Source organism: Heloderma suspectum, chromosome 7 (genome assembly GCF_057233095.1).
Source record: "Heloderma suspectum isolate Gila_16-S chromosome 7, 16-S_ref, whole genome shotgun sequence".
In the NCBI taxonomy this organism is placed as follows: Eukaryota; Metazoa; Chordata; class Lepidosauria; order Squamata; family Helodermatidae; genus Heloderma; species Heloderma suspectum.
Genome location: NC_139464.1, coordinates 24,433,323 through 24,456,750, shown reverse-complemented (window position 1 = coordinate 24,456,750; position 23,428 = coordinate 24,433,323). Strand labels below are relative to the sequence as shown.

The window sequence follows — 23,428 nt, the reverse complement described above, 5'->3', positions numbered from 1 at the left end:
CTAATGCGAAGAGAAAACTCCCTGGAAAAGACCCTGATGCTGGGAAAGACTGAAGGCAAAAGGAGAAGGGGACGGCAGAGGATGAGATGGCTAGATAGCATCACGGATGCAATGAATATGAACTTGAGCACGCTCCGGGAGAGAGTGCAGGACAGGAAGGCCTGGCGTGCTATGGTCCATGGGGTCACGAAGAGTTGGACACGACTGAACGACTGAACAACAACCTTGATCTGACCAGAGCAAGAGCAAAGATTGCTACTTTCTGAATCACTCATTTGTTACAATTTTCTAAAAGCCTGGTAAGGAGGTTTGTGATAGCCCCTAGAGGAATATAGCTGTATAAGCATGTTGTACCAATAGCATTATTTTATTGGGTACATTTTTATCTGACCCTTCCTCCAAGGAATTTACAACAACCCTGCAAGGTAGATACGGTTAGGAGATATAATACTTATTATTCTTACTATTTCCCCACATTTATAAGCCATCCCATCATGAGAACTCAGGTGATGAGCACAAGAACTTTCTTTATATCTTTGTAAGTTAATTCTCTTTTTTGCCTAAAATGCCTAAAAACAATCACTCCCCTAAAGGCAGAGCTGTAAAAGCCTGGCAGAGATGTGAGAGAAGTGCTTCACCAATTCATGCTTTACCAGCAGTGGCATGCTCATGTGAGGCCTGCTAGATCTGACTAAAGCCCTATCTAATTCAGAATCCCATTCTCCACACTGGCCAACCAGATGCCTATGGGAAGCCATGAAGGCAAGAGCCCTCTCTTTCTGTTGTTCCTCAAGGACTGATATCCAGAGTCATGATGCCTCCAATCCTGGATCTAGTATATAGCCATCACGACTGGTAGTCATTGTCACACGTAACAATAATTCCTGAGTTGTTTAACCCAGGAACTGATGTGGTTGAGCAGGAGTGAACGATTCTACAGAGACAAATGAAGATGGGGAATTCTTGCAAAAGTGGCCCTATCTATCTATCTATCTATCTATCTCATTTCTATCCACCCAATATCCGAAGCTCTCTGGGCGGGTCACAAGAATTCAAAGCACAAGTAACACATAAAAATATAAAAGCATTAACTACAGTATAAAAGTACAACCAGCATAAAACCTACCAGCAACGCAGATATTTAAAATACAGTAACAAATCTAAAACAGCAGAGCTAAAAGACAAAAATGCTAAAATTCCTGGCAAAATAAAAAGGTCTTCACCTGGCACTGGAAAGAGTACAACGTAGGCGCCAGGCGAATGTCTCTAGGGAGCTCATTCCACAACTGGATTTAAACTCTTTAATGCTGGAGTTGCTGCATACAAAAATATTGTCCATGTTAGGGTATTTCTTGTTTTCGTTCTGTCTCCCTCTGCCATTTGGAATAGAATTTCAAGCATATGGGTTGCTTCCAGATGGAGGTTCCTGTTCCTATGAATTAAAGGCATTATGCACCTCATAAAATTCTGTGTCTGAGGCAGGGCAATTGCATAATAAAAGTCTTGTCTGGGAGCACCTAAAATCTCTAGGCAGATAGCAGGACAATCAGCTATCCACCTAGTGTGAGACTAGTGCTGGACTACATCCCATTGTTTAAAAGAAGACAAAAACAACAACACTAGAACACATTTCATTTGCATGTGATGGGAATAATATCATATGGGAAAACATCCTAAAGGCTACAATCCTAAACACATGTATTAGCAGCCCATTGCTAATACAGCCCATTGGATATAATAGAACTTACATCTTAAGCAAACATGCATAGGACTGAACTGTAAGTCTCTCTCATCAAATTTTGTGTGTCTCTGCTATTTTATTCATAATTTAGTAATAATTCCTTGAGGAACTGAGAATTTAACCTCCTTCCATGACTCTGTTTTCTGTCAGGAGCTGCTAGGAACCTGCCTGCTTCTCTTATCTGTCAATACTCTTTTGTTTCCATATAAATTAAATACTCCACTATGGGGAAATTTACAAGCAAATACCAAGAGAAAATAGGCTGGGATATTGGTAATTGATCTGAACCAGTTTTAAATTTTAAAAAATTACCTACAGACATTGAAGAAATGCTACCAATAACTGCTGTTGTACACAAGGTAAACACAGGGACCATTCACATTTGACCCTTACACTACTCAAAAACATCACAGGCTATATTCTGGCATTTTATGGTCATTCAGCCCCACTGATTACAATGTTCTCCTCTAGGTATGTGTATATCGGCCTACTGAGGATAATATTTCATGCATCTGATGAGGTAAGCTCTCTCTGGTCCATGAAAGCACATGCCACAATACATTTGTTAACATTAAAGCTTCAAGGTGCCACAAGATTCATTTTTGGCTTTGCTGAAAAGACTAAAACTAGACTAGTCCTTTGCAATATATATTTATAATGCATATAACACTGTCTTTTCAAAGGCTTCATCTTTCCTTTTCCAGAAAGTTTGCTATGATTGTTGTTACATGCTGATTGTTTTTATGCACTGCACTTGTCAAATGGGAAATCTAACTTTAGATGCTCTGAAATGTGTCCAAAGGAGGGCAACAAAAATTGGTGAGGAGACCAGTGACCAAGTCCTATAAGGACAAGTTGAAGGAGTTGGGTACATTGGACAAGACACAGTTAAGAGGTGATATGATAGCCATCTTTGAATATTTGAAGGGCTGTCACATATATGATGGAGTAAATTTTTTCTTTGTTGCTTTGTTGGACCCAAGCCAACACATTCAAATTACAAGAAACGGGATTTAGACTAAACATTAGGAAGGACGTCTTGATGGTATGAGCTGTTTAACAGTGGAACAGACTGCCTCAGAAAGTTCTGGACTCTCCTTCATTAGATACATTTAAGCAGAGGTTGGATGGTGACCTATCAAGGACGTTGTAACAGTGGATTTCCTCTCCCTATTAAAACAGTGGATGGATTGTTCTATTGGCTTTAATAGGGAGGAAATTGAGAGAGAGCGAGAGCGCTACAGTAGTGTGCACACAGGGTGAACAGTCATGTGCACACAGAGAGATGGGGTGGGGGCACTGCCAGCATGTTTGCAATTGGCCCTCCACCCCCTCCAGCAGCTAATTTGTGGTGGTGCCCAGGACACTTTTTTAAAATGCCAAATGTGCCCACAGTCCCAAAAAGGTGAGAGATCCCTGGTCTAAGGGATGGACGTTATCCAATTGTGGGGCAGCCACTGAGAACACCTTTCAATATCTGTCTCCTTTCTGCACTTCATTGCACGGACAATACAATCAAGAAGGCAGTCTCAGTTAATCTTAACAGCTGCGAAGGTACCATGGGGAGAAGACAATCTCTGAGATAATTTGACAACTTTCAACAGTTAATATTCGCTTCTTGAGCCTAAAAGACATCCGGTTCCTTTAGCCTTTCCTCATATGACTCACTTCTAGATTGGTGGCTGGCACTGAGGAGTCCTTATGCCAAATCTAGCATGTCTGCTGAATAAGACCCCCTCCTAGATATTCCTCTATGCTGTTTTGACGGGTTGCGACTGCAACGATCCAACAGCTAACCTGTAGAATATGCAAAAATTTAAATATTCTAGGTAGATCAGGGGATATTAGGCAAATATCCTTGTTTACCTTTTCCTATTGTCTCAAAGTATAGGAAAGGCAAAGTATGGCAAAGAGAAAGGTCCCTGTGGCAGGTGGTCAGAGTGTCACCTAGGACCAATGGAAGGGGCTACATTAGCCCAGTTCAAACATAATGTTAAACTATAGTTATTACATGCACAGGCCTTGGATTCATGTGCTCCTCCCCCCTCCTCTGACACAACCACAGTAGATCAGCTTTCACTTCCAATTTCAATTAACCACAGGTTAGTGTTATATCTGAACCCTAAACTGTGATTAATCTTAACTATTGTTTATTGAAAGAAGTTGGTTCAATAAACTAAGGTTTGAAGTTGGCTTGCTTCTTAACCATAGTAATGACTAATCACAGTTTATCCAGGTTCAGGAATAATGCTAAACTTTGGTTACTATAAACCAGGAGTGAAATCTTCCAATTTCTTCCTCACCAGAGCAGAGGGGAGAGCATGCAAGCCCATGTCTGTCCCATGTCTTTTGGCAGCTGTAGGGTTGGTGCCTGCTGATGGACTGTTCTGTGCATTTATTATAACTTAAGATTTCATAAATTATAAAACATAGAATTAAAAACTCCTACCTTGTTGATAACACCCATGTGAGGAATAGATGGATTCTACCCTCTATGTGCCATAAAACCTGGCTAAAAAATCTAAAGCTATATGAGAAAGTACAGGGCAAGATCATAATGCTTTCACTAAGTATATCTGAATGGTAAATATACCAGCAGAAACAGAATTAAAATCAGAGATCTTCTTTTAATATACTGACATTTTGGTACCATCTTCTGAGTGTAGTTTAATGCATCCAGCCCAATGCAGGAAATATGACAGATAAAGGCTGACACTATATTTGCCTGCTAATGTTAAGGCAGAGACATTAAGCAAATAAACATTCCTGAATCATCCCTCTCGACCCAAGCAGTAAACCTTATCATCTGAAATTAGACTAATCCCATGTCACCAGACTTCTCCATTTTGAACATTTTCTTGGCGAGCATGAACAAAAAAGTGTCAGGCCTAAGGCCTAGCGATGTGATAGGCTGAAGAGTCAGTGTGGTGTAGTGGCAAGAGTGTTGGACTGGGAGCTGGGAGATCCGGGTTCTAGTCCCCACTCGGCCATGGAAGCTCACTGGGTGACTTTGGGCCAGTCACACACTCTCAGCCCAACCTACCTCACAGGGTTGTTGTTGTGAGGATAAAATGGAGAGGAGGAGGATAATGTAAGCCGCCTTGGGTTCCTTGCAAGAGGAAAAAAGGCGGGATATAAATGCAATAATAAATAAATAATAAATAAATAAAAGATGGAGCCTGATTTCAGCACAGATATAATACACCAGAGGAAGGAGACAGGATTGCAACTCGATGTACCACGTTGTTCAGACTATGGTTTCACAGGGGAAGTTTTATAGAGCTTGGTGTGTCTCTGTTGGCTTGAGAAGTCAGCTGACCGTCCACAGGCTGTGCAAACAGCAGATAGTACTCAAGAGTAGTACTGCAGTCTAGAGGGCACCCTTGAGTCCCAAAACTTAGCGTATCTAGCTACTTGTGGGGTCAGAATTGAGGGGCCAAAAAGATGCTGGAGGCCCTGCTTTGAGACACAAATACCAGTGCTTAACAGAAAGTTAGTATGGTGAAGACAATGGCGTGCTGGGCTCAGGAAATGGAGCTCAAATCCCTGCTTAACCATTTCCTCTATTACCTGTTTGAATAATTATTTCTTAATTTTCTAGTATTTGTAACAATATACAAAAAGATAAATACAGTGTGGAAAACAGTATGGATACAGTGTATATTACTTTATTAGCTGTAAGGTATAAAATTTGATAAAAGAAAAACAGATTTGCTTTCTCTGAGCATCTTCCAACATGATAACCTTCTTCCAGGAACCCATGTTTCTGTAGTCAGATCTATTTGCCAATAGGGCAATCCATCAGAATCCATACATTCAACAAATGTACCTCTCAAATGACCTTCACATTTCCCCCATCACAACTTCCATTTTTATTTTTGCACAAAGTCCAAAAATCAGGAAACAGCAGGCAAATATCCCTGAAAAAGAAGTAGATATATACTAGATCTACCATGAATATACAAAAATTTGCCTTTTTCATATTTCACTGACCTTGTAGATACGTTCTTGGAGTGGACAAATATCTTTTAGTGCTGCTAAAAACGTGGAAGCTGGTGTTTCAGAGGTTCATGAAGACCCTCTTGCCATTTTCTCTAATCTGGCAAACACAATAATTATGCACAAGTGTTAGAAAATGAGGGAGGACAAGGACCTCTGAAGCCTCGTCTCCTGACTCCTGTTAATCCTAGTCCTGTACTTTAAAGGGATCATACCTCAGTGATAGCGCACATGCTTTTCATGCAGAAAGTTCCAGTTTTAATGCCTGGTATTTCCAGGTAAACTGATCAGGAAGCAGGTGATGTGAAAGATTGCTGCCTGACTGAGACCCTGGAGAACTGCTGCTAGTCAGACAATACCAGCCTAGATAGACAAATACTCTGGCCTGCTATAAGGCAGTTTCCTGTGTTGCTAGCCTCCTCCCTGCCCTGCTCCATGACTTCTTAAATTTCAGCAGGCACTGCCAGAAATGTTCAGTCTTTACAACTATATGGGCTAGAAACTTGCTTTTGCTTCTTAAAGAAAGCCGAGTTTCTCAGAAGGCTGAATTCTGTGGCCTGTATAAAAATGTTTGTGCAATATTTTCATGGAATCACGGTTCTGTTTATACCTAGTCCAGAGAGGGGTGAAAAGAGTATATAGGCAAGCAACCTTTGAAGAGAGGAAAATGTGGGGCAAAGAGGTGTCGGTATGGGGGAAGAAGCACTGAATGTCGCATACTGACTTGAAACAGTGAATCTTTGGCTGCAGGTTTCTAATGAAAAAACAAACCAAGACAGTAAATGAAGTGGAGATTAGCTTCTCACTTAGGGCTAGTAAATACTGAATATATATAGTTGGCAAGTACTGTGTTACAACACTATATTCCTTCCCCTTTTTTGTTAACACATTTCCTTCTGGGCCTAATGACAGCAGACTGTACCCCCTGGGTTGTTGCAGGGATGAGACAATACTGTTGTCAGCAGCGTCAGGCATTTCGAAACATGGAGGGTGTTACATAAGTTCCAGTTCTGAAGAATGGCACCTGCTGAAGCTCTCACAATGAGTTGTTCAGACTGAAGAACTGAGGAGATACAGCAAGCTATACAGAGAGGGTGGCATATTATAGGTGTCTGTGGGTAACCAGACTTTCTGGCTCTGCTGAGGCATGTCCCAGTATTCCAGAAGTAATTCTTTGCTGGGCTGAAGTACCTGTAGTTCCTTCTTCTGACATATTCCCCTCATTACACCTGCACTTGCCCTTTATAAGATATCATTCCCCACGGTAATCAAAGTTACTCAGGTCGGATTATCCCAGACACTGCACAAGCTCCTTGTCCTTAGTTTCAAAATCCTCCATAGTTTTGCCTCCCTTACCTCTCCACACTTATATGCCAAAGCATTCCTGCCTGTAACCTTCACTCTTCCTGCTCTATGTCCTCTCTCATCCAAAGGTCTCCTCCTCCTCCAAATGGCTTTGCCCTTTCATCCTTGCCATCTTTTATTCCTGACATTGCCTCCCAGAATGCTTACTGAGTTGCCACACTGTTTACTTCCTTCAAATCCCTCCTCATAACCCATGTTTTCCATGAAGCCTTTGGCATGACCTCCTAATCTCCATATCCTATTGTAACTAATCCTAAATCTAACTGAAATATATGGATATTCTTCCCTTGTTTTCCCTGCATTTATTTCCCTCTCTTGTGTTAAATTAAACATTGTAAGCCCTCTTGAGAATCTGTTGTTAGTAGCAACTCAAGTTCTCTTCTCAGAGCAGAACACTATCCTTGATATAATTCTTTTTCTACTAGTAGGGTGATGGACTCTGTAGGCAAATAATCTACAATTGACAAAGGCACATAATTCTATTTGACAAATCTAAATTCAGAATGCTATGTTTCAAGTTGCTGCTTCTCATGTGATTCTAAACCACCTTGTACTCATGTAAGGAACACCTTGTGCTGTACTTAAGTTGTATTCATGTTTGAAGCAAGTTAGATTCAAATCTTAAAACCACAACACTGAAAAGCATCCATCCAAGCCCAGAATATTTAGTCCCTGTGGTAATAAGATGAATCCAAAGCACAATCTGTGTAATCCATTTTATTTTCTTTACAAATGGATCATTGAAACCATTGTCCATCTGCTCATGGAACAACACAGTGAAAATGAAACTATTTATTATTTTTGCTATTTTTAACAGAACAATTAAAAACAATGCAGCTATCCCCTAGAAGCACATAGAAGTATCACAGCCTGGTGCTGGCCTAAATCTACATCAAAAGGCAAGAACACCTAGAAACAAAATACTATATTTTAAGGGCTATAATTTTACCATCCACTGTTATGAATATTCTGGTCACAAAATAGAAAAATATCTGCTTACAAAAAGAAGAGTTTTTTAAAAAAGACAAAAATCTTATATCTTTCATAGTTAGCAGACAGTAGGTAAATTGGGGCTATGTTGCAGTGAGCATAATCACAAGAGTAATGGAAACACTGCCCATTGAGTGTAATGGGAATTTTGTGCACCTAACTTTCTTTGGACTGCCTCCTTCTTCAACATATTTTTAAATGGCAGGTGTGCTCTCACAAAACATAGTGGGGGAAGAACTGACAAGTGTCTATTTCCAAGAAAGGAACAGGTATGCCAAGTCCTCTCCAATTCTTGGCACGCACAAGTCTTTTGCAGCAACAGCCCTTTGGTCTGACCCTTCCCACATTGTCTTTTCAGATACAGCTCTGATTTGTGTCACAGCATGACATTAACAAAACTAACATGAAAAGCAGCCCTCTCACTAGCACATTCCACTGGATGGAGACAGATGATATATTTTTTTACAAGAATTGGAGATGATATGAAAGAGGCATCATTGTCCATAGTGTGTGCACTCATTTCTTTTGTCCTGCTGTCATCTCTGGTCAAACTGGTTTTGTAGGTTTCTGAGCAACTTGCTAAACCTGTGAACAGAGGTGATAGTGGGCAAATGACAGGCACCAGCGGCTCTATCATGACACTTTCAACTCTCTGAAAAGTGATCTGTCTCCAGCCAAAGCTTTCATGGTCGCTTCATATTTCTAAACAACAGTCCTAGCTTGCCACCTGGTGGTTAACAACGAGTACCATGTTTTGTAAATAGCGCTAAGTAATACAAGAACTTCCACCTCTCAACTCCCAGCAAAGTGCCTAGGTAACCAATATCCAACATGTATGTATGTATGTATGTATGTATGTATGTATTTATTTATTTCTCTCTCTCTCTCTCTCTCTCTCACACACACACGATGAGAGAACCAAACAGAAAATATCAGTCTTTATACAAGCTGGCATACAGCCTATGAAGAAAAACATTATGAAGTATTTTAATTTTGTCTTTACACTGTGACCCCATCCCACACCCAGGAAGGCACTACCAGTTCCCACCAATTTCTTAGCATACTTGCCAATGAGGATCATTTAAAGGTTTGTAGAAAGCCAAAGAATTTCTTTCATGTGATTATTACAGTTTTTAAAAAGGCAAGTTTGGGACATCACACACATTTAATTTTAAAAATATGCTTCACATAGGTTTTTTCAGAGCAGCTTTTCTCACGCAGACAAGGTAAGCTTCATAAATGATGTTTAGGAAGTTGTCGTCATTCTGGGGAAAAATGCATAGAATTTGTTAATGAAAAAAAAAACAGAGAAATTAAGATTCCATATGTTTTGAACTTTTTGATAGTAGGATCTAAATTACTAGAAGTGCTGTGGTGCAACAGCTAGAGGGTTGGGAAACCCAAATTCAAGTTCTTCCTGGTTTATGAAGCTCATTTGGTTGTCTCAGACATGTCACACATTACCATCCTAATTCTCATAGTTTTTTTGTGAGACTATAATGCTGTTTTGAATATCTTAAAGGAAATACAAGTAATTATGTATGATGTGGAAAATGTGGATAGGGAGACGGTTTTCTCCGTCTCTAATAATACTAGAACCCAGGGTCATCCCATGAAGCTGATTGGTGGGAGATTCAGGACAGATAAAAGGAACAACTTCCTATTCACAAAGCGCATAGTTAAACTATGGAATTTGCTACCACAAGATGCAGTGATGGCCACCAATTTGGATGGCTTTAAAACAGGGTTAGACAAATTCCTGGAGGAGAAGGCTATCAATGGCTACTACACCTGATGGCTCCAGTATCAGGCAGTGAGCCTGTGTACACCAGTTGCTGGGGAACAGTTGCACTCATGTCCTGCTCGTGGGTCTCCCGTCAACAGCTGGTTGGCCATTGTGTGAACAGAATGCTGGACTAGATGGACCCTTGTTCTGATCCAGCATTGCTCTTCTTATGTTCTTATGTACCACCACAATCAAAAGGTAGCTATAAGCAGGATCCCTACTGCTATTTCATCTGGTTAGAAGCATGAACAGCATTTGGGCATCAATCAGCTCCTAGCCTTCAATATTCATAGGAGTCTATGGGGAGATGTTGATACCCTGCATCTGTCCTGTCCATATCCTACACTAAGTGAGAGCTGTGGTTAGTGCCCCCTTTAATGGGTCTAGGTCCTTGGTGCTGTAGGAAATAACTTGGTGGCGGAGAGGAATAGGGCACAACAACCCACACTTTTCCAATGGTATGATTACAATGTGGTTATCCAAGAGCAAATATGTTCACAATAGCCAAACTGGCTGAAGGGCCAAATTAACAATATGGGGGAGTAGCTTCTGTAATAAAACAAAACACCATCTACACAACATTGCAAGATGCTTACGGGTGAAGAAATCACTCCAAATCTTATCGACCAAACTTTATCCCTCAGGCTTACAGGTCCAGTTATCAAGAGAGAGACAGGCAGATGAGAAATGTTGATGTTCTACCTGGATCAGATGCAGTAATGTTTCCTGTAGCTGCAGCTTTGTCAATGGATTGCTGTTTGCCATTGGTGGTTCTGGGTTCTGCATAGGCAGGAGAAGATTAGCTGAACCTGGAACAGCTTCTTGGTTTACTACTGGCAGCCATCCACCTTCGCTTGGTTTTGGTGGTAGTGAGGCAGACTGACTGAACACCATTGGGGACATCAGTAGTGATGGAGCTACAGTAGCAGGAATCCGCTGTGGTGAGATCACCTGCTCATAATACAAAGGAACTGTATATTACATTTAATTACTACATGTATCCAAGTCAACAACACATATGCAAAAAAAACATGAGGTTGCATAAAATGGATCTCAGTATTAGGTATAGCCAGTGTGGTGTAGTGGTTACAGTGCTCAACTGGGACGCTAGAGACTAGGGTTCTATTCCCCATCTTCACAACACAGGATCACAACAGCACCTCATCTTCATCATGAGCCAGGGTGCTGTTGTGATCCTCTTAATCAAGGCCACCTGTGCACTCTGTCCTAAAACATTTAAAATTCTGTGCCCAGGTGATCCAAATTCTGTGCTAAAAAAGGCTGCATTCTGAGACCTGCATAAATTTGCTAATTTTACATCACTTATTCTGCATTTAAACACATTTGCCAATTATGGGGAAGAACAATGAGCACTGAAGCCCCACGCCCCAAACACTGCCGTGACAGGTTTCTGCGGCGACACCTACACACTCTCGAGCATAGCTTCGTAACCATAAGAGCCCCAAACCACGTTGTTGTTTTGAAAACAACGAAAACTGGGATTCTCAGAAAGTTGAATCCTGCATACAATATCATATTCTCAATTGCAGGAGACACACAGCCCTCTTGATTTTCTCTTGATTACATATACATGTTTTTATATATCCATGTATACTTAGTGCTTCTAAACAGTGGTGGAGAAACGGAAATTCTTTACTCACTGGTGAACTTCTCATTGAGTGAACAAGGTCAGCCAGTATGGGGAAGGCCCTGCCTCCGGGGCCAGGAAGGCAGTCTCCACCTTGATCTTCCAGAGGAGGCGGGGCCTCCCCCAAGCTTGCCAGTTGAGTCTTCCAAGTTGTCGTAACTTCTTGCAAGCCACCAGTCCCGACAACCTTCGACTGCGTACCTTGACTGATGATCAGGCTGAGAAAGCAACAGCAGTGAAGCCTGCCTAGCCTATGAGTCACCTAGAAGGAGGCCAGCCCGGGCAGGCCTGGCTGGCCTCCTTCACTCGATGAGAACACAAATTCACTGGTGAGTAAAGAATTTCTGTTTGTCCCACGAAGTGCATGAGGCCAGTCAGTATGGGGATGTGAAAAAGCAGTTCATCCCTGGGTGGGCCAACAAACCCTTAGGCCGGCCCCTTGCTAGGATTGTAGGACCTCTGGAGGACCCAGGGGCATCATTAAAAAGGGCCCACCTGGGCACGGGCCCTGGATCTTGGTTGAGCCATACCCCAGCTCTTTTGAGCTGTCTTAATTGCCATTTTTAAACATTTTTCCATTGACTTGCATTGGAAAACAGAAACAGCCATAACTTTTTTAGTTAGTACGATAAATACATGAAATTTGGAGACCTGGTAGCACTCATGGAGCTGATTCAACCTCCCCAATTTCAGTCCATTGCCTTTTGTGCTAGTCACAGGTAAAATTTGCTATTTTCAAGAAAATCTGTAAAAGAAGAGAGCTTTTTTTTTTTTTTTTTGCGCTTCCACATACGTACATGGAATTTGGGGACCTGGCAGCCCCTATGGAGCTGACTGAACCTACTGAAGTTCAGACAGTTAGGTCCAGTAGCTTTTGTGCTAGCCATGCAAAAGTTTCCTTTTTTCAAAGACAGAAGTTTTTTACTAACAAAAGTTAAAAACTGTCAAGCAACACAGGATTAGAGATTCTAATCAGAAGGTGTTTAAGGTGACCATTAGGAGGTCACGATCCCTAATCTCTGGCGTAGGGGTTGTTTTTTTGAGGTGCAAAAAACCTCTCTCCCCCTACTTTTCTTTTCTACTCTTACATGCCCACTGTTGGGAGCTTGCCTGCAATGAAATTTTGAAGAGGGAGAAGGAAGGGAAGAAAGAGCTCCATGTGAAATACTGGAATTTCACACTGCATCTGATTTTACTGCCCCAAACTGGAATCTTTGGCTTCTGAAGAAGTTTACTAACTTCAGGACAGCAAAGGATCCAGTCAGCCTCCACAAACTTCTTTCTCCCCCTCCACTTTAATTTCTCCTAAATAACTGTAGGACTCAAATTATTCCAAAAGGGGGGTTAGGATTATGTGGCGTCATGATCAAGGAACTGCTGGGGCTTTTAAATAGGTTCTACAGTTTTAAAACCCTTTCATGGATCACTGCCTTGTTGTGGCGAAGGGGCTTGCGTAACTCAGTGAAGCCATAAGCTATGCCGTGCAGGGCCACCCAAGACGGACAGGTCATGGCAGAGAGTTCTGACAAAATGTGGTCCACTGGAGAAGGAAATGGCAACCCACTCCAGTATTCTTGCCAAGAAAACCCCATGGAACGTATCACAAGGCTAAAAGATATGACGCCGGAAGATGAGCCCCTCAGGTCGCAAGGTGTCCAATATACTACTGGGGAAGAGCAGAGGGAATTTCCAAGTAGTGCCAGAAAGAGTGAAGCGGCTGGGCCAAAGCCGAAAGGACACTCAGCTGTGGATGTGTCTAGTGGTGAAAGGAAAATTCAATGCTGTAAAGAACAATATTGTTTAGGAACCTGGAATGTCAGATCAATGAATCAAGGTAAGCTGGAGGTGGTCAAACATGAGAAGGCAAGACTGAACATCGACATCTTGGGAATCAGCGAACTAAAATGGACAGGCATGGGTGAATTTAATTCAGGTGACCATCATATCCACTACTGTGGGCAAGACTCCCTTAGAAGAAATGGAGTAGCACTCATAGTCAACAAAAGGGTGGGAAAAGCAGTACTGGGGTACAACCTCAAAAACGACAGAATGATCTCAGTACGAATCCAAGGCAAACCATTCAAAATCACAGTAATTCAAGCCTATGCCCCAACCACTGATGCCGAAGAAGCTGAGGTTGATCGGTTCTATGAAGACCTACAACACCTTCTAGAACTAACACCAAAAAAAGATGTCCTCTTCATCATAGGGGATTGGAATGCTAAAGTAGGAAGTCAAGAAATCACCAGGATAACAGGCAGGCATGGCCTTGGTGTACAAAATGAAGCAGGACAAAACCTAATAGAGTTTTGCCAAGAGAACACGCTGATCATAGCAAACACTCTTTTCCAACAGCACAAGAGGCGACTCTACACATGGACATCACCAGATGGTCAGTATCGAAATCAGATTGATTATGTCCTTTGCAGCCAAAGATGGAGAAGCTCCATACAGTCAGTAAAAACAAGACCTGGAGCTGACTGTGGCTCAGATCATGAGCTGCTTCTTGCAAAATTTCGGCTTAAATTGAAGAACGTAGGGAAAACCACTACACCATTCAGGTATGACCGAAATCATATCCCTTATGAATATACAGTGAAGGTGACGAATAGATTTCAGGGATTAGACCTGATAGACAGAGTGCCTGAGGAACTATGGACGGAGGTACGTAACACTGTTCAGGAGGCAGCAACTCAATCCATCCCAAAGAAAAAGAAATGCAAGAAAGCCAAGTGGCTGTCTGATGAGGCTTTACAAGTAGCTGAGGAAAGAAGGGAAGCGAAAAGCAAGGGAGAAAGGGGAAGATATATCCAACTGAATGCAGAGTTCCAGAGAATAGCAAGGAGAGACAAGAAGGCCTTCTTAAATGAACAATGCAAAGAAATCGAGGAAAACAACAGAATGGGAAAGACTAGAGATCTCTTCAAGAAAATCGGAGATCTCAAGGGAATGTTTTGTGCAAAGACGGGCATGATAAAGGACAAAGAAGGCAGGGACCTAACAGAAGCAGATGAGATTAAGAAGAGGTGGCAAGAATACACAGAAGAACTATACAGGAAAGATCTGAATGTCCCTGATAGCCATGATAGCGCGGTCACTGAACTGGAGCCGGACATCCTCGAGAGTGAAGTCAAGTGGGCCTTAGGAAGCATTAGTAACAACAAAGCTAGCGGAGATGACAGTATTCCAGCTGAGCTATTTAAAATCCTAAACGATTATGCTGTTAAAGTGCTGCACTCAATATGCCAACAAATTTGGAACACTCAACAGTGGCCACAAGACTGGAAAAGGTCAGTTTATATTCCAGTTTCAAAGAAGGGCAATGCCAAAGAGTGTTCAAAGTACTGTACAATTACGCTCATTTCACATGCCAGCAAGGTTATGCTCAAAATCCTACAAGCTAGGCTTCAGCAGTATGCGAACCGAGAACTACCGGAGGTACAAGCTGGGTTCCGAAGAGGCAGGGGAACTAGAGATCAAATCACCAACATTCGCTGGATCATGGAGAAAGCAAGAGAATTCCAGAAAAGCGTCTATTTCTGCTTCATTGACTACGCTAAAGCCTTTGATTGTGTGGATCACAACAAACTGTGGCAAATTCTTAAAGAGATGGGAGTACCAGACCACCTTACCTGTCTCCTGAGAAACCTGTACGAGGGTCAAGAAGCAACAGTAAGAACCGGACATGGAACAACCGATTGGTTCAAAATTGGGAAAGGAGTACGACGAGGCTGCATATTGTCGCCCTGCTTATTTAACTTATATGCAGAGTACATCATGAGAAACGCCGGGTTGGATGAATCAGAGGTCGGAATTAAGATTGCCGGGAGAATTATCAACAACCTCTGATATGCAGATGATACCACCCTAATGGCAGAAAGCGAAGCGGATCTCAAGAGCCTCTTGTTGAGGGTGAAAGAGGAGAGTGCAAAAGCTGGTTTGAAACTCAACATTAAAAAACTAAGATCATGGCAACTGGCCCCATCACTTCCTGGCATATAGAAGGGGAAGAAATGGAAGCTGTGACAGATTTTACTTTCTTGGGCTCCAAGATCACCGCAGATGGTGACTGTAGCCATGAAATTAAAAGACGCTTGCTCCTTGGGAAGAAAGCTATGGCAAACCTAGACAGCATAGTAAGAAGCAGAGACATCACCTTGCCGACAAAGGTCTGCATAATCCAAGCTATGGTTTTCCCAGTAGTAATGTATGGCTGTGAGAGCTGGACTATAAGGAAGGCTGAGCGCCGAAGAATTGATGCTTTCGAACTGTGGTGCTGCAGAAGACTCTTATGAGCCCCTTGGACTGCAAGGAGGTCAAATCAGTCCATCCTAAAGGAAATCAACCCTGAGTGCTCATTGGAAGGACAGATACTGAAGCTGAAGCTCCAATATTTTGGCCACCTAATGCGAAGAGAAAACTCTCTGGAAAAGTCCCTGATGCTGGGAAAGACTGAAGGCAAAAGGAGAAGGGGACGGCAGAGGATGAGATGGCTAGATAGCATCACCGATGCAATGAATATGAACTTGAGCATGCTCCGGGAGAGAGTGCAGGACAGGAAGGCCTGGCGTGCTATGGTCCATGGGGTCACGAAGAGTCGGACACGACTGAATGACTGAACAACAGTTTTAAAAAAGCTAGAAAAAGCCCTCAGCCACCTCACCTCATAAAGTTCATTTAAGTACGTGCAATCCTTGCAAACCCTGCACAGCCTCCTAAATTCCTCTGAAGTACTACCTCTCTGAAAGGAGCCACTTGGCTTAGGGAATTATCTCTGCCCCACACCCCTGCGTACATTTCCAATCACCATTCTTTTCTTCTTCCCTCCCCTATCCTGTTCTTTCTTCCTTTCTCTTCCCCCTTCCTTTATTCCACTCGTTCTTCCCCCTTCCTTTAATTCTACCCAGAGCATATCTTGGGGAATTCTTAAAGAGAATTCTCTTCGGTGGGCAAAAGAAGTTCTGAACTGCATTTGACTTTATACAAACACACAAGAGGGTTGGTTTTTCTCCTTCTCACTCAAGTCTTTGAGAAAACTGGGTTCACATGGTTGCAGAGAAACAAATCTGGGGCTGTTTTGTTTGTCAGTTGCCATTATCCAGCAATAGGAAGGGCTGTAGCTCAGTGGTGGAGCACACGCTTGGCATGCAGAAGGTCCCAGGTTCAATCCCCAGCATCTCCAGGTAGGGCTAGGAAAGAATCCTGCCTGAAACTCTGGAGAGCCGCTGCTGCCAGTCAGTGTCAACAATACCGTGCTAGATGGACCCAGGGTCTGACTCAGTATAAGGCAGCTTCCTATGTTCCTATGAACAGAAAGCTTTAATAAAAATAGGAGCTTTTAGTTTGTTTTTTAAGTGGAGGGCAGATAAATACTGCTCATTTATACAATCCTATGTATGCCTACTCAGAAGCCCCATTATGTTTAATCCTTCAGGAAAGGGTGCATAGGATTCCAGCATGAGTTACTTTTGCAGGGAGGTTTGCACCTTGATGTTCTGCATGTTTACTCAGAAATAATTCCTGAGTTGTGAGCATGGTACTGCAGGCTTAATACAGTGCCTACCCAATTCCATCTAATGAAGTGACTACCCTTTCAGCTCAGTCCTATGCACACGCTTTGTCATTTGTGTGTGTGTGTTTTTTTCATGAACTCTAGCTTCAGTGGTGAGGGAAAGGCACTTAGTATGTGCTCAGAGTTTCTCTGTAACATAACCCTTTTGAAAACAGACTCATTGGCTGAATCCTGGTCATGTCTTGGCACAAATGACTTTATGGGGAGGAAGATACAATGAGAGCTTGTGCATACGAAGGAGGAGATAGAGGAGAGTTGCACAAAACAAGGCATCTGTTTTTATGAAGAGTTGCTAGAGGATGGTAGGATGAGGAGGGATGGTTGCATGGAGGGGAATAGAATTGGTAGGGGGAGAATGTAAGTACTCAGTGGTGAAAGAAAAGCATTCTGCATATGCTCAGAGGCACTCTCAATTTAAGAACATAAGAAGAGCCGTGCTGCATCAGGCCAAGGTCCATCTAGTCCAGCATTCTGTTCACACAGTGGCCAACGAGATGCCCACAGGAAACTCACAGGCAGGGCATGAGTGTAAGAGCACCTTCCCACCCATGTTCCCCTGCTGCTAACATTGGTGAAATGTAAATAAATTCTAGTAATTCTAAATTTGCATGCATGTATATCCTTCAGACCTGTGCATTTTCATACAAATTTACCCAAAAACTATTAGGGAAGGGTGAAGGGAAGGGAAAGCAAATCCCTCCCTCCCCCAATTTGGAGAACTCCCCTTCCACATGAACTGCTGCACCTATCCTTCTGAAACTTTCCTGGTTTCTTACTTAGGGACAACTTTAGGCTGTCTGTAATTTTCAGAACAATGGTCCATAAGGACAATAGGGAGATAAGTACAGTGTGTCCTCTTTTGGAGACCTCAAAATGTTAAGGCCACCTTTGCACAAGAACCCCTGTGGCTATCATTCTGACATTTGGCAGACATTATCTCCTTTGATGGGGCAATGAATCCTGAGATTTTTATCCAATTCTTCCAAGTAATAAAAATGTTATTGGCAGTTCCTTCTAAAAGAAAAGCAAAATATAAAGCCTGCACCTATTTTTCTGACAATTGGCAGGTGTAATCCCCTTCTAGCGGGCTACTATGCCTGAAATTATCATCCAGTTCTAACCAAGAGAAAAAAAGTTACTTTTTTTCCAATTTCTCATGGTAGTCAACAGGAAGCATAAAGACTCATTTTTCCAAACATTGACTCGGGTTTGGTGCTGAGCTGAAGTGGTCCGACTATAAATTGGCCTGAGCAGAAGCGGGATGTCTTCCAAAATGCTGAATCAGGGTCTGAGTTGAAGGGGGGGGGGCAGCGCACACGTCTTATGTATGTAATCTATCCCTGCGAAAAATGCAAAGCTCCTTTTCTGCCGAACAGCTTCCAGCTCGGAGACCCTTCTGGCAGACATGATGGCTAGAAGGAAAATTGTTTTGAGGGTCAGCACCTTAAAGGTGGCTGCCCCTAGGGGTTCAAATGGCGCTTTGGACAGTGCTTTGAGTACAGTGTTGAGGCTCCAAGTGGGGAACCTTCTCACTGGGGGAGGATCTATCAGTGAGGCAGTCCTGAGGAATCTTTTAATGTGGGAGTGGATCCCTAGGGGCCCCCCATCTAACTCTCCTAGTATGGACCACAAGGCAGAAACCTGTCTTTTTAGGGTGTTTGTTTTGAGGCCTGCTGACAGGCCCTCCTGGAGGAAATGCAGGATGATGCCTATGTTCGTGGCTAAGGGGTCCCTCCCTGTTGCCTGGGCCCATTTGAGGAAAGCCCTCCAGGTGCATTCATCTAACCTGTTAGTGGAGGACCTTGTGGAGGCCAGGAAGGTGGAAACCACCTTTGATGAGTAGCCCTGGTTTCCTAGCAGTTTCCCCTCAATCTCCAGGTGGTTAGTTTCAGGACTCCTGGGTCTTGGTGCATGATCAGCCCTCGAAAAGCAGGCCATGCCAGGGCAGGAGGGTCAGTAGTTTGACCGTAGATAGGTTTATAAGGTTGGTGTATCATGGGCTCCTTGACCAATTAAGTGCTATTTGGATTAGCTCTGCCTGCTGGTCCCTCAACTTCTGGATCACCTTTGGGATGAGGGGCAACGGGGGGAAGGCGTAAAGACCCCTGGGCCAACTGCTGGTCAGGGCATCTGTGAATTCGGCGCCTCTCATGAGGTAGCAGGTGGCAAACCTGGGGAGCTTGGCATTCTGCTGAGAGGCAAAAAGGCTGAAGCAAGGCAGACCTAACTGGCTTGTCAGCCAACTGAGTGAGTCTGGATGTAGGGACCATTCCCCTGGGTCTAGGGACGTCCTGCTAAGCCAGCTGGCCTGGATGTTCAACACACCTTTTAGGTGCTCCGCCTTGATGGAGCGGAGGTGCTTTTGTGCCCACCTGAATAGCATCATAGCCTCCTTCTGAAGGGATTTAGACTGGGTCCCTCCTTGTTTGTTCTCACAGGCCTTCACTACCACACTGTCTGTTCTGATTAGGACATCTTGTGACTCTAGCTGTGGGGCTATGTGCCAGGTGGATGGCCCTCAGTTCCAGTAGACTGATGCTGAGGTGAGATTCCTCCTTGGTCCTTAGACCCTGGGTGTGTTGGTCCTTGCAGACAGCGCCCCATCCTGTGAGGCAAGCATCTGTGGTTACAGTGGAAATGTCAGAGTCTGGATAGGAACACCCTCCGCAAGGTTGGGTGAGTGTGACCATCAAGCCAGGGAGCGAGAGACTTCCGCTGGGAGTGTCACCGCTGGGTTGTGGTTGCATGCTATTTCCATCTGGAAGGCTAGGACGAATGACTGTAGGAGCCTTGCGTGGAATCTTGCCCACTGGATGGTCTCCTGGCATGAAACCATCATGCCCAGCAGCTTCGCCAGTTCTCTGAGGCAGAACTTCTTCTTGGTCTGGATCTGGGCCACCAGCCTGCTCACTGTGGCCTGCCTGTCTGTTGAGAGAGTCATGGTGTCTTTGGTTGTGTCCAAGGTCACCCCCAGGTGAAGCAGGGACTGTGAGGGACAGGGAGCTCTTCTCGTTGATGATGAACCCCTGGGACCATAGGGTTGAAAGAGTGTCACTGTTGACCTGCATGCACTGCTCCCATGATGGGGAGATCAGGATGTCATTCAAATAGGGGTGTAAATGGATTCCCTTTGACCTCAGGTGGGCCACTGGGACTGGGAGGACCTTTGTGAACACTCTTGGAGCTGTGGCTAGGCCGAAGGGAAGGGCCTTGAATCAGAATAGCCTTGTTCCATGGCTGAAGTGCAGGAACTTGCGGTGAGATGGCCGGATGGGGATGTGCAGGTAGGCCTCTGACAGGTCCACTGATGTTAATAAGTCCCCTCTTGGGAGGCTCTCCTTTATGGACTTGAGCATCTCCATTACGAATTTCTGTTTCCTCAGGCAGCGATTGAACTTCTTTAAGTCCAAAATGGGTCTGGTCCCTCCATTCCTCTTTGGGACTGTGAGGAAGAGGAAGAAGATGCCCTGTCCCCTCTTCAAGGTACCTTCTCGATGGCTCAGATCTGTTGTAGGTGTTGTATCGCTGCAAGAGTCCTCAGATTTCCGGCTGAGTCTTTCCAACGGGGACAGCTGAGGAAATGCTCCCTGGGTGGCCTCTGAAGCTCTATGGAGTAGCCTTCTTCCAGCGCTTCCAGGACCCAGCTATCTCAGCAGAGCTGCCTCCAAGCATTTGAGAAGTCCCATAGTTGCCCTCCCACTGGGGGTGACAGCGAGTCATGCTGTACCGGGTTTCTTGCCTTGCTGGGGGGGGGCCTCTGTGGGTGTCCGGCTTGGCCCTAGTGTCTTGTTGTCGCTTAGGTTTGCCCTCTCTGGGCACATAGGTGGAAGGGAAGGATGGCCTGAAGGGACGAAAGGGCTTGGGCTTTGCCTGGAAGTGCTTTGTTTCTTTCCTCACTGGGTTCAGCAAAGCTTTCTTCTTATCCTTTATCTCCGGCAGGAGCTTGTCCAAGGCTTCCCCGAACAGGAGCTTACCTGAGAAGGGAACGCTCGCCAGACTGGATTTAGTTTTGGTGTCCATTCCCCAGTTGCAGAGCCAGATGTTCCTTCTTGCCACAATGTTAGCTGCTGTTGCTTTTGCTCCCAGCTGGAAGGAGTCTAGTGAGGCATCAGCCAGGAATGACACTGCCACAGCTATATCCTGTATGGTTTCGTAAGCCTCCTTTCCTAAGTCTCTGTTGTGGAGTAGTCCATTTGCCATCATGAAGGTGCCCCTAGCGACAATAGTTGATGTGGTCACTGGTCTCATGGACGTGGCTGAGTGCTGCCTGAGCCCTTCGGTCGTGCTGGTCTAAGGAGAGCTTGGAGTTGAGAGCTGTGTTCTGAGGTTAGGAGAGCTTGGAGTTGAGAGCTGTGACAGGTTCATCTACTCTCAGGGTGACCAGGTCCTGCATGGCATCCTCTTGTAGGCGGTAGAACCTTTTGCAGTGGCAGTGGAGTGTCTTAGATCTGGTTGGCTTTGACCACTCCTTGCGCAGCATTTCTTCAAGGCTTAGTGGGAGTGGCACATTTGTGTGAGAAGGCGGGGGCCGATGGGAAGGCTGCTGCCACCCCAACCCTCTTTTTCTGACCCTGGGGGGGTGTCACGGTTTCTTCCTAGTCTGTAAGCTCAGGATGTTGAGGCATTTGGAGATCAATTTGGTAAAGGCTTCCAAAGGGAAAAGACAGGCTGGAAGGGGGGGGGGCTTGCCCCCTTCTGAGGGGTCTCTCTCCTCAGATCCTGATGAGCTTGCTCAGGGGGAAGGGGATCTGGAGCTTTGGGAGTCAAGAGCGGTAGGTAGGGGATGAAGGGGATCTGTTCCTCACCTCCCGTCTCCATGCCTCCTCGCCTTCTTTGTTTGGTTAGAGGATGAGGATCTGGTGCGCTTCCTCCCAGAAGGGCCTGTCTGAGGTGGACCGGGATCTGCCCAAGGCATCTCTCCTCCTCCCCGTCTGCTTCTCCTGGAGTGGACATGGGGGATGGTGGAGGGGCTGCATCCCTGTTTGGAGTGTGACCTGCTACGCTCGTCGTCCGTGGAGCTGTAGCTGGACGAGTGCGAGCGCTGCCTGAGTCAGGCCCTTTCCCTGGATGTGCTCCTGTGGGAGCCCTCTTTGCACCCAGTCCCTTTTGGGGGGAGCCTCTGGCCTCTGTGTCTGATTTGGCAAATGGCCTCCTCTAGGAGTTGCAGCATGGACCTTTCCCCCTCCCAGAGCTGGGGTGAGGGTTGGCCCTCTGGGATGGGCATACCGCCAAGCTCCAAAGCCTCTGCTCTTCTAGGGGCCCCCATGGTGAGGAATGTGGGGGACTGGAGTCCTCCATTTCTTGCCCTTTCTTAGACTCCCGATTGGGGGGGGGTGGCTTTTTAGGCAGGGCCTTGCATAACAGTTTTGCATCCAGGCGGGGGGCGGGGAGCAGGGAAGGAGGGCCGTTCAGAGTCCCTGTTGCCACCTGGACTCACCCTCTCCAAGCCGCTCCTGTTCTCCTTCAAGGGGGGGGGGCAATGGAAGCCACCGTTGCCCCTTGCAAGCTCCACCGTTCAGGCAGGCCTCACTCCGCTGTGTCCATGTGGCTGATGGCAGCGGGGCAAGGGGCGATGGCGTTGCATTGGGCCTCAGTCCCGTGGCCATTAGCTCCCTCTGTTTTCATGGGGGAGAAGCCGGAGCATTGGGGCTTCCCTGGTACCTATGCGGCGGTAGGCAGGAAGCCCTTTGGGGGGGTGTCCTGGTTCCATCTCCCCTCTGCAAGCCAGCCCTCTGTGTGCCAGAGGAGTGGTCGCCTCCCCCGCGTCATGACTGAAAGGTTGCTTCTTCTCTTCTTTCTTCTTTTTTGGGGGGGGTTGTTGCTTTTGTTGTGCAAGAGCCTCAGAGAAGCTGCCTCCCACCACAAGGCAGGAAGTCAAACTGGCAAGCTTAGGGGAGGCCTGCCTCTTCCGGAAGATCAAGGTGGAGACCGCCTTCCTGGCCCCAGAGGCGGGGCCTTCCCCATACTGGCTGGCCTCCTGCACTCGGTGGGAGATATACCTGTGATGTCTCAAGCACTGTTTACAAAGTAGGTCTGAAGGCACATGATCAACCACCTTGCTGAAGGTAAGCAGGTTGGGTTCTGGTCAGTGCCTGGATATGAGATCGCTTGGGAACCCCCTGTACATCACCCTAAGGTGCATGATGGAAGAAAGGCGGGATAGAAATGTATTCAATAAACAAATCCTGCGTACTTGGAATTACAATAATCAAAATACCCTTCCTGGATCCAGATTCACTCAAGGGATTCACTCTCCCCACCCTGACGTTTTCCTTTTAGCGATTCTGTGAGGTTTTGCTTTGTTTGTAAAAGCCAGTATCTGCTCAG

At 45.0% G+C, this 23,428-nt stretch overlaps 1 protein-coding gene across 7 annotated transcripts in view; it reads right to left on the bottom strand.

Annotated features, from left to right (window-relative positions):
* Positions 1 to 983: 983 nt before the first annotated feature.
* DCP1B (decapping mRNA 1B) overlaps positions 984 to 23,428 on the bottom strand; it is an 88,489-nt gene continuing 66,044 nt past the window's right edge. For all 7 annotated transcript variants that reach the window (XM_084809307.1, XM_084809302.1, XM_084809304.1 and 4 more), the window contains 2 exons: positions 10,584 to 10,832; positions 984 to 9,360 (listed from right to left, as the gene is read on the bottom strand). In XM_084809307.1, coding sequence (XP_084665433.1) covers positions 9,280 to 9,360; positions 10,584 to 10,832 — 330 coding nt within the window. In that variant the 3' untranslated portion in view covers positions 984 to 9,279. The remainder of the gene's footprint in view (positions 9,361 to 10,583; positions 10,833 to 23,428) is intronic.